Source organism: Micrasema longulum, unplaced genomic scaffold (genome assembly GCF_059751315.1).
Source record: "Micrasema longulum isolate JH-2025_06_02 unplaced genomic scaffold, ASM5975131v1 h1tg000198l, whole genome shotgun sequence".
Lineage (NCBI taxonomy): Eukaryota > Metazoa > Arthropoda > Insecta > Trichoptera > Brachycentridae > Micrasema > Micrasema longulum.
The window spans coordinates 225,441-237,797 of NW_028277403.1; the positions used below are offsets into that span (position 1 = coordinate 225,441).

The following is a 12,357-nucleotide window of genomic DNA, read 5'->3' on the forward strand; positions in this document are numbered from 1 at the left end:
CTTCACAAAAAACATATACTTAAGAATTGAAGAAATGTGGATATTTAATTGTGGGCAGTGATAAAGCGTTGTTTTCAAAATGTTGGTGCCCTTTTTAAATGATTATTTATTAGTCGTAATAGTAGTAGAGTGGAAATCGAACCTCGGATTTCTGACCGGAAGTCCGCCAAGCTACCGCGGGACCGCAACCCCATACAAATCATAATATACCATTTAAATCAATTTTAAAAAGTCACCGTGCTTACAAATTTTTGGACCTTCTATCCCGTCTTTGTTGAAATATCTGAGGAATTTATCATCGAGTATTTAAATCATCATATAGAGGCCTACCAAAAATATTTCCAGGCTTAAAGGATCATATTTTTATCACCAACTTTCATAATTTGCTCTTGAATTCGGTTGGATAATTATTCCAGGGCGTTTGACACATTGTGTAGTTTAATGATTAATTCGAGTATTCGGAGACCTATTTTTGAACTGTAATATAATCGCCCTCCCCGGGGCCTATCCATCCCGGCGACACTTTCAACCTACAGGTGCTCAATTTGACTAACTTATCTCTCGGATGCCTTCATTTCATTTACATTCCTGCTATTGGTTCACCTTCGGGTCTACAATTCAATTTGCGCCCCTAAAGCACCGCTCCATTTCGATTGTGAAAACTCGATCAAGCAGGTTTGACGGTAATCACCCAGAATCGTCCCAAAGCTACTCCCATAAAACCGGCGAACGTCACGTGGCCTGTCATCGCTTGTTCAACACTTTAAAGGGAGATTGGAAAATAGGTACTCGGCTAACAATAAATTACTATGGGAAACTTTCGACCCGCCAACGAGGGTCCAAATGTTTTATCCGGGACTATTTGTTTAATGTTTCCCATTCACTTCCTTGTTTTTTTCTTTTGTCACTGATGTTACACGCGTCCATATTACAATTAATCAAATATAATACATAGTTAACTCGCGAATGACATTAAACGACTCTTAATTTTAAAATTGATACAGTTTTCTCCGTACATTTATCCGCAACTAATCTTCATCTTTGAACGGTCTGAGTCGTGTTAGATGAAAATTGAGCTAACTAGAGGCCACTGCATATTTATATAAAACTTTGTGTTGTAAATATTATCTGAATACAAATATTTGTATAAATTCAATGATGCATAATGAACTACCTTCGTTTTCAAATTTTAATGTATTTAGATTCATTCTTTTAAGAGAAAGATACAATTCTTTTTCTTCAGAAGCCAGTATAGATAAACTATGAACTCGCCTTTAAAAAAAAAAAAATATTTGTATGTACTTAAATATTTGTACCACCATGCCATAAATTTTAACCTGGACATAACGCGAGGAACCTAAACCTACTGAACAACTATACTACTAAGCAGACATAAATAAAATCTGCCATGAAAAGAAAAATAGTTTCATAAATTAGTAGTGTCTGTAGAAAATTAGTTTCATAAAGTAGTAGTGTCTATGAAAAAGGTCGATAATACAAAATATCTAGGTATGCACATTGATAGTTACTTTAGATGGAACATACACGTAGATAAGACACCAACCAAAATAAGAAAAATGATATATTCATTTAAAAACATTAGAAACATCCTAAGCAAAACAACTTTAATTAACGTATACTATGCTCTAGCACAATCGATTATCAGTTACGGAATAATAGGATGGAGAGGAACAAGTAAAACCACATAAGAACCATTAATGAAATCACAAAAAGCCTGACTAGTAGCCAACAAAAAACCTTACAAATACTCTACATACAGACTTTTTACAGAATTTCCAGCACTAGACATAAGACAAATATACATATAGACAATTTTAAGACATTTTCATCAAAACCCTGAGAGACATAATGACGGACAACAAATTTACGACACAATATATTAGATAAAATTGATAGTTTTTTTATTTTTCATAATGTAATATGTAATTGTTTTTCAAGTAAAATTATTGTTTATGTAGGTTAAGTGTAAAAATCGATGTAATTTATAAGAACCTGCTGACAAGTTGTATGTATGCAACTCAGCAGGACTTTAATTTAAGACTATTTTATAAATATTTTTGAAAAATAAATTTACTTTAAAAAAGGCAAAGACAAAAAACTATACTTCTGCTTATACTTTTCTGGCCCTTAAGCTTTACAACTTTTTAAGCAAGGACATATTGGTGAACAAAATGAAAAGTAATATTTTCAAAGCTCAAGTCCATAAATGGATTGCTAAAAAGACTAGACAGGAAGCGGAGGAATATGTTTCATATAAAAGAATACAACTTTAGTTTCTTGAAAATCCTTTATCGTTTTGTTGATATGGGTATGTTTTAATTTTTTTAAATTCTTTTGTATTATTCACACAACAATTGATGTGAAAGTATGTACAATTACGTATAAAATAAATAATACACTGTCACTCCGGAACGTGCCTGTGGGCCAGTGGAGTGGCTACATCAAATAAATAAAAAATATATTGAATGTACCTATTGTATAAACATTTTTATTTGTAAATTGTGTATTTGTATTTTATATTGGATTGAATAAATAAATAAATAATAAATTTATGTGCAGTATGCTCACTAGAAACATTTTACAAAACGACATCTTCGTTGTTAATTGGAGTAATTTCACGCTATTTCCAATGAATATTACGGGATTTGCAACCATGGATAAAAAACTATACGGTATTTAACGACCGAAGACAAAAATTACGTTCCGTGGGTCGGATAGGAGACAAAAAGAACGCCATTATCCGGCATTAAAATGAAATGAAGCCAATAATTCTCCTGAGGTACATTTGATATTACTTACTACCCGCAACTCCCTACCAAACGCGAACAGCTGAATATCGGCCCACTGCAGCTGTTTAGGATTTAAGTTTTCTTAGGATCAAAATTGCCGAAATATTTTTAGTCAGTATTCGTTTTTATTTATATTAGAAATATTATTTAGCAGCGTTTTGAAACGTTTAAACAAACTGTGTTAAAACATGACAATTGACCAACTTTTACAACCGAGTCCCGATACCGACCTTAATGTAAAGAAGTACAATCAGAAAAATAAGAGCATAGGTAGACTGAATGGCGCCGAAATACAATATCTCGATGCAAATGTTTCTGTATGCATAAAACGACGAAGATCGAGAAAGACGTGTCATTATCAAAATGAATCAATACTTTAAAATGAATATGTCGAAAGTTGTAATAATCCGCGTGCGTTTAAGAGAAGAAGTATGAACGTAGAGGAAGTGAGATATGTATATGTGGTGGTTGGTTTGTTGAGATCCAAGTGTAGGTAGGTACCCATATCTTCGTGAGGTCACTTATCACACAGATATAACAAACTTAACTCTTTTCTTAATAATTATCCAAGAACAAACAGTATAAACTTTGTCAAATAATCATAATTTTATTGCAAATTGTTAAAATAACCATTGTCTGTCGTGTTAAAAATATGAATGAGTTAAACCTACCCAATTAATAAATTAAACATTGCCTTCTCGTCATTGTTGTCAATTTTATTTTATAAAATTAAAATGTATTATGTATTTTATTAATGGCTATTTTTATTTTATATTAACATTATGTGTTAAATGCAGCTTTTATAAAAAAAATAAAACCTTATTTAAAAATTAATTAAAAGTATTTTTTATAAGCATGTAATAAATGTTATTATTTTATTTACCGCCTTCTGCCAGGAATCTTCTTAAATTTTAAAATACGAGCCCTGCGGAGTAAATTCCAGTATTATATCCTTCGTCGAGTAAATTCAATAAAGGATCAAGTTCAGTGATAAACTACAATCACCGTGGCCGGGGTCGGTGGAAGGGCGGGTGGCGGAGGGCGGGGGCGGAGGAGGACCGGAGAGGGGGAAAGAACCTACTTCCATCTGATCCGTATGCCTTGACAAGGGGCTTTATTCTTTCTCCCCATCCCTAAGGCCAGATAGCTATTAGAAATCGTTAAATCCAACCTCAATTGCATAGCATTCTCTTCTATCTGCCGAAGCGCAAAGCAATGGATGTATTCGGTACATACCCCGACCACCCCTCCACCCGCCCTGGCAACTCCTGAGGGTTGTGTCAAGACAATCGATCTACGGAGAGGTACTATCCATCAACGCCACGATGTTGCACGTTCGGCAATTTTATTGTGGCTCACTGATTTTGCGGGGCAATATTTTACCGTCAGGTGAAACAGAAAAATCGAATAATGTTTCCTCGGTAATCCGTTTTAGTACCGACGAGATCAAAGTAACTCGCCATCCGATAAAACACTTAAAATGAAAACAGATTGAAACGGTGATCATCAATTACTGTGATTGAACATACTACTCTCACGATCGATAATTAAAGTTCATGACGTATTTTACTGTTTCCAGTTGTTTCCTTATTGTTTGAAGCCAACATCACCCCACAACTTTACTGTTTGTTTCCATCAGCTATTCCTTGTCCCGCGGATGAAGTCTGCCATGTGCCCGATACCGGTACACGTACTCGATGAAGCGGCGCCAGGATGGTCGGACTGCGTACAGTGTGTTTACAGACAATCGGTAGGAGAGCTCGAGGGCTATTGCTTTATGGTCTGACTATTGCTTGTTACACTAGTTTACCTCTCACAGCTGCTCTGTGTTCGAGCGATTTCCTACTGGTTCACACATTGAGAATCAAATATACCACAAACTCAAAGAATATCTTTCATTATACGTGAACGCCTTTCGATGTTTGTGAGTAGAATACGCAGTTTTCAAAGCACAATTTTGCACGCCCTATTCTTACTTGTAAACATTTTTGTAGATTACGTATTTTATTCCTTTATTTCTCATTATCGTTGTATTTTAAATTGATCATTTGTTTATGGCAAGTTTATTTTAAGTAGACGTTGTTTAGCAACCCTAGAATAATAGTTGTCGGGATAACAGGGTGGAATGGAGAGCATCTTTACTAATACTCGTACATCCTCGGGTTCAGTACAAAAGAGTCTACGAGCGAATTGTGGACGCTCTGGAAGCTCTTCTTTTTTCCTGTCGGCCGCTTCTGCTCTCGTCGCCTCCTCTATCTCCCCACCCCCAATCCCACCATCGCCATGCTGTATCGATAACATTTATTCGGTTTTGGCTCGGAAACAAACATAAAGGTATAATAGATGCACACGTACTGGCAATTTTCTCACCTTTGTGAGAGAACGCATTATTGGCTCTAGTAATAGAAACATGACTCGGATATTTTTTATTACCTACAAACATAACGCGGGAACCGTTTGAAACGATAATGATACGATTGAAATAAAAATCTTTTCAAAATTATTTGTACCACATATCTGAACGAATATTGAAAAATGAATATGCATTTGAAATGAAGCTCTGTGTTGTTTGATTGATTAACGTTATGTATAATATTTATATCGTGCTTTCTCTCATTAGTTCATGCTGAATTTACTGTATTTATTAGTTCTGTATATATGACATTATTTATTTATCTTAGTTTTTTTTATAAATATTCATATTAACAAAACAATTTGAGATATAGCAAATGGTGATCATTTTACGTTGAAATTTTAACAAATTTAGAGAGAAAAATCACAATGACAAAATTAGAAGCCTAAATATTGTCATCACCATAACTTTTAATTTATTTTTCACCACAAGCGGGTGGTTCATGAACTCAGAGCACCTGACTTGGAGTTCTAAAGCTACCAGTAATTTGTACAGTAAATATTGTCATAAACGTTTTTCTATCTCGATTTGTTGAAATAGTTTTTACATGTCACATAAGCAATATGAATCTCCATGTATAATACTTATCTTTGAATTATTTTTTTCAGGGAGCTTCATCCAGCCTTGTAGTTAAGTTTGCGGACACCGAGAAAGAAAGGCAACTTCGTCGTATGCAGCAAATGGCTGGCAACATGAGTCTGCTTAATCCTTTTGTCTTCAACCAGTTTGGAGCTTACGGCGCCTATGCTCAGGTATGACAAAAAATTTTGAAATATTTCGTTTAAATATCTTCATAATTAGCAAAGTTCTCCTTGAGATTGCATTTTCCTGGTACATCAATTGTGGAGTTTCTCGATATTTAGTAACGTAAGGTAAAGCAAGCAAATAGTGCGCACTAGAAAGCGCATAAGCGGTTGAGGTTTTAGTTCCCCTTTTCCAATAGATTATTTTTAATTTTAAAAATACATGCGAGCTAGATAAAAATATATCTTGCAGCTACAGAGCACACGGTTACAATCTAGCCCTCACATTTTACAAAAAAATAAATAGAAGTGTTTTTTGTAAAAATTGTTTTAAAAAAAACATTTATAGATAGAATCTAGATTACAATACATATTGCAGCTACAGAGCGAATGCACAGTTAGAAAATTAGAACCTATTTAAAGCTAAAGATTAATTAAGATTTTTTTTTTAATAAATTCAATTTACAAAATATGAAGGTTACTCTAATTACTAACATTATGTTGTTTTGTTTCCGAAAAAAATGTATGTGCATATATGATTATTATTGTTGGTAGGTTTTTCATTACAAAATTTATTTAAATAAAAATTTTGTTAAGTGCGCACTCTTTGCTAGCCTTACCCTATGAGTAAATTCACCCTTGAAATGCCAAACTAAATAGACTATGAAATATGCAGCTTGTCCACCATATACTGCATCTGAGGACCCGAGCCTTCTTGGCGGTGCCCACGTACAAAGAAAAACTGCTCGTCACCGAACGAGAAAAGCTGCCCTAACGAGCTCTTTGTAATCTGATAGCCTTGGCATCTTTGAGCTGAAAGAAGGTTATCCAGAAGTACGTTATACGTACTTCATTGGATTTAGTGGTAGAGATAAGTGAATTCATAACTGACTGGGATTGAATTGATTAGACATAATCAATTAGCCGGTACGTCTACAAAACTTTTTAAAAGCCTTATAATTATTTTTGGAAGCCAGTTTGTCTGCATATCGTACCGTATTATATGGGACTCGTTGCACATTATTCGTTCAATATGTACCAATTGAATTTCAAAATAAAATGTTTTATTCAGCATAAGGTTTTGCAATTTACCATACTAATACAACCAAAGCATCATAACATTTACCTAAGAAAAATATTTTTAAAAAGGTTTCAAAAGTAGATATAAACTATTTTTTTTAGTTACTTTAGTATTCAAACCTCTTACCAAGTTCTATCCTATGCCCTTTTCAATATAAATACACGTTTTAAATTACATTTTTTAACTTACGCACCCACCCTCAAACAACGTTGCACACCTACAAATATGTTTACTCATTTCTTATAAATAGATAATAACATAACATATTTGTTAATTATCTTCGTTTTTTTAAGTTAGTCTTCTTTGTTTATTCTCAAATGTAATTTTTTTAAATATATTGTTAAGTGTCCTCGGCACGGGAAACCCCAGTGAGGTCACATTATTTTTATTATTAATTATAGTTTCTAAGCAAAAAAATTAAATAAATAAATAATAATGTATTTTTAGATTTACAGTGGATTCTTTTATTTGACTCTAGGAAATATGTTTCCACTTATTTTTTATGTAATGGTTGTAAATATCCCGAATAAAATAAAATAAATAAATGTCCAATGAGTCATTTGCAGTGAAAAATCACAATTTAAATAAGTATTTCTGAAGAATCCGGACATTAGGAATAGAAGACAAATACACCAAATACACACCGAGGTGGACTAAATATCCACCCAATTTTATTTTTGGAATTTTTTATCAGCGAGCAAACATAGAATCACAGACACTGGTCTAAGATTCTAGTTATATTTCACACACAGAACTGTATTTTTTATTCAAATAATAAATGCGATAACAGGTATAATAGGTATACGGTACAAGAAAACATTGTTGGCGCTTTTACTGTCATTCCTTCTTGTGAAACAAAGAGATGTTCGTTGCAAACAAAACAAGACCAAAATTCAACGCGTAAAATAAAGCTTCGCTATACAAAATTAAACATTCCACAAGAAATGATTTTCGTATTACATTTTTTATTTTTCTCCTTAGCCATACGTTAATTTAGGGCATTGGCAAAAGTATAAATCATATCTGTGTAAATTAAATTAAATAATTTCAACCAGTAAACGCTCCTGAATGCTTAATTTGTACCATTTTCAGTAAAAGATAATTACAGCCGCTGCAAGTAATTTGAATTTCAGTAAATTTTCTCCGACAGTGAAAAGGGGATCCTAGTTTCATTTTATAATTACTTTGGTTTCATTTTCAATACTTCCTTTAAATATCACAAATTGGTGTTGGGAAATTTAAATTGTTTCCAACAATAGCATAATACACCGTAAGCGGAGCTTTTTTTAACACGGTTTCAAAATAACACGGTACAAAGAAGAAATTTCAAAATAAATTGTTCATTATTTAACAATTTTATGCAGAAACCTTCCGACCCATAATTTGCGAAATTGGGCTTTTTGATGAATGCTACTTCATCAAAAGTGAATTTTTTAGAAACATATTTTTTTTTTAAATATGGGAGTTGCTTTATTATTTACCTTGCTTATAATATACAAGGTTTATATTTCAAAAAGTGGATTTTTCTGCAATTAAATATCTTAAAATTTATCTAAACTATTGGGATCAGGAGAGATATATTAATGTGGGCTAATCAGGAACTTCTCAGCATTTGCTCACGTGGAGAGGAAACCACTTAAAACTCTTCAGGAGAAGCCGGCCTGTTGGCAGAAGTCAACAGGCCTTCCGTTTCACTAGAGGAGTGTTCGGCATTTTGTTCCCTACTTTGGTTTATTTTACCAATTTCCTGCGCTATATTTATCATGTATGATACTACCTCTCGTGTGAGTTCTTTATCTATCACCGATGGGATGTCGCATAGATCTTCACCCAGGCCTCTGCATCGCGCCTCCAGCTGTTGTCTTTGAAAGCTGAAAAAGGGGCAATGCATCAACAGGTGAGGGACATCTTGAGGAGTTTCATCGTCGCATGGGCAGCTGTCGATCTCTGAGAGCTTGAAGCGATTAGAAACATCTATGTGGGTTGACAGCTTTCGGTGTTTTTACCTTTAAAATTATTTTTATTCAAAAAAATATTGCAGAAACCATCCAACCCCAAAGAAAAAGATTTTGGTGATATTATTAATATAAATATATTGCATTTTTATGTTTCCTGTGTAAAATAATGAAACATGAACAGAAATAAAAATAAATCACTCAAATACCATGAATTTACTGAGAAACGTTAGCCCTACCGAAAATTGGATACAAAAAATGTTTTCTTGCGCGCGGTCAAAATTAGACCATTTAATTGTAACGCACAGTTTCTTGAAAATGTACGAAAAAAATAATAAAACATGTTTTAATAAAAACGCACTACTTTGAACAACGTCACTGGTTCATATGAACGAACCAATGATACGAGAGCTGTGAAAGATATCCGGTTTGCTTACCGTAAACGAACCAAACGGGAGAACTGACAGAGACGACCCTCTGACGTCACATGTTGAGTTATTTCAGAAACATAAAAACAAAAGTCACAGCGCTGATAGTACGATATATAAAAAATTTAAAGAAAAAATTTTGGCTAAGTTTAATAGTCTATCAATAAATTGAAAAATATTGAAAAAATAACCGCCGCAAAAACGCCGCCCTCTCGCCCGATGTTGCCCTCTCCGCGCACATACTGCTCTACTCGCGCAATTAATCGCGACGCTCCGCACTTGTCATTTGTCTTTTCTATACAATGGAGGATGAAACTGTGGCAGCGTGCGCGCTCTGCATTTTTAGTATAGCTAATTATATCAATGTCATACAAACAATTAAACATCATTCAAAAATGACGCATGCGTCTTGTATGAGCATTCGATGCGTACTGCGATCACGCGATTATGTGGCCAGCCACTCGCGCTTTTATTGCCGGTCCTTTGACTTGCGCTCAAAAACCGACAAAATAGGGAGCGGCGGGCACAACGAGGAGCATGACGTGCGGCATGACGAGTAATGTTGCCACGCTACGTCTCTGCCTCCTTTCCTAGCTACTTCCCATGCCACTCGTCGAGTGTGTGGCAGGCCCATTATAAATTTAGTTACGATTTTTAACGCATTTTGAAGTTATTCTATATTTTCTAATAAAATCGAGTTTAGGGTGGCCATATTTATGACAGGCGTTTGTCATATTTACAGACATTTTAAGGTCTAGACAGACGTGCGACCGGCATTATTTTGAGACATTGAGAGGGCACTTAAAAACCCACCATCCACACGCAGTTATTCTATCCTGGGCCGCGATTATAAAGGCTATCTTCATCAGTACATACCGAGACAATATGCTCAACTTTTATACTATCTCCATCTTCCTCAGTATATTCTACCAACTTGTCATCTCGGCATCACATGATCGAATCCAACCAATGAATGACCCCGATAATTTAGTCCGCGTACCTTACTAAATTAAAAATTTTAATAGTTCTCATTTATAAATATTTATATTTTAAATAGGCTTCTGTGATAAAAAGTGGCCAGTTTAAAACGGTTTTAAACTTCAGTTAATCCCAAATCAAACAAAAAATGCTCGCTTGAACATGATTTTTATTTTACTTTTAACAATAACCAAGACGGTATGCTTAACGGTCGTCTGCATTTATCTACCGAGTTATTACAAAGCCAGCTACTTTAAAATCTCAATACGTACACTCAGGAAGATAGTAAAACAGAAAAAATATAATTACTTTATTTTTTTTTATGGATGCAACATTTTTACGCCAAGATGCTCTTATATATAATAGGGCAGAATCCAAGCAAATTATCTGTGCATCTAGGCGTTCTTTTTCAAAGCTGACAATCATAGCACAATTTAATTCGACTTCAAAATTCACTTACTTCTCCCTCATATTTTTAATAGGCTTTTAAGAATAAAAGTGCCAACCTCAGAATGATTAAAAATTTAAACAAATCCTCATTAAAAGAAAACTGTTCGGTGGAACAAAATTTTTGACCCTTTTAATGCGTAGATATGCGTACCAAGGGGTACTAGACCCGTCGATACATACCGATGTAACTACCTCAAAACTTGAAGGTGAGGTAGTGTATCTTCGTAATCGGTCGGGAGAATTTACCTTCAACTATACCGTCATGGTGGTGGTATGGCGTCTTAACTTCCTATCATAATCGCGGCTCTGGGGGACTCTGTCAGCTGCGCATAGAGGAAATTTAGCAAAAATATTTTCACGGAATGCAAACTCAAAACAGACTAGTGAGGGGAGAGAAAAATGTATGGACAGAGGCCAACACGTCGTCGTCGTCCCCCACCGTTTGAAAAAAGAAAAAAAAAAGAATTAGTATGAAAACAATAATATGTAAGCAGTAAGTTTTAGATATAGTAGCACCTATCCTCAACCCCGCTTACGACCTTTGGGTGATAATAAATCTAGAGTAGAGGCAAGCAATGCTGGTCACTGGTCATTGGTCACTATTATTATTTTAAACCGCTTGCCATTTACGTTTTGGTCACCGACAGATTGAAGGTCTTACAAAGTTGTTACGAAAAAGGAAAACCTTCGTCGTTTTGGCTGTCCAGTTTCTTTTTCACTCAAGCTGTTTAGACAGAAGATATTTATTTGTTTAAATGTACAATACAGCACTACTGCCTTTTACAATGTACATAAATTATATAATTCATCATCATCATTCCTTTTCCGCACCTAATGGTGCATCGGACACTGCATTGGCACACCAATCGCAAAATATCTTGATCATTTTTGTTACATGAAGGTAAGATGATCAGTCTCACGATTCAGGTACTAGCCTAGGGATTATGAAATATTTTGTTTAGCGTAAAAACACCCTTTTCAAATCAATATTTCATATCAGGCCTAAATTATGTAATAAGGTATCTACAAAAACACGATTTAAAATAAGCACAATAGATTATTAATGTCTATAAAAACAATAGTAAACAAAGACGAATAAGTCACTAACACACTTTATTATACATAGTTAGAGAGGAGTCTAAAACTGATAATCCCAGCATGGAAAAGATCCACCTCTCTCGGTAGGCTGTTTAACAGACCAATCATTATCTCCACAGGCAACATCAACGGTAAATTTGTCCTGCATTCTGGAAGAACAAATAGTCTGTGTTGCCTAGCTCTTAAATAGTTAATCGGTACATATAATGTTATGCTCTCCAAAATGTTGCGATTGTAAATTAGCCCGGTAGCAATGCAGTGCTTCATCCATTGCATATCTAAAAGGATTAATGATGCGTACTGCAATGGGTAGTATCCATACTCTCTAATATAGAGGTAACGAAGAAACTTCATCTGTGTGCTATACAGAACTACGCGAGATGGAAAAAATACCATTAGAT

The 12,357-nt window shown here is 34.5% G+C and overlaps 2 protein-coding genes across 2 annotated transcripts in view; one reads left to right on the forward strand and one right to left on the reverse strand.

Moving 5' to 3' along the window:
* bru3 (CUGBP Elav-like family member bruno 3) overlaps positions 1-12,357 on the forward strand; it is a 220,584-nt gene that overhangs the window by 193,476 nt on the left and 14,751 nt on the right. The window contains exon 4 of the mRNA XM_088243269.1: positions 5,832-5,975. Coding sequence (XP_088099395.1) covers positions 5,832-5,975 — 144 coding nt within the window. The remainder of the gene's footprint in view (positions 1-5,831; positions 5,976-12,357) is intronic.
* The window catches only part of LOC148283774 (poly(ADP-ribose) glycohydrolase-like), a 138,906-nt gene that overhangs the window by 46,244 nt on the left and 80,305 nt on the right, over positions 1-12,357 (reverse strand). The window lies entirely within an intron of this gene.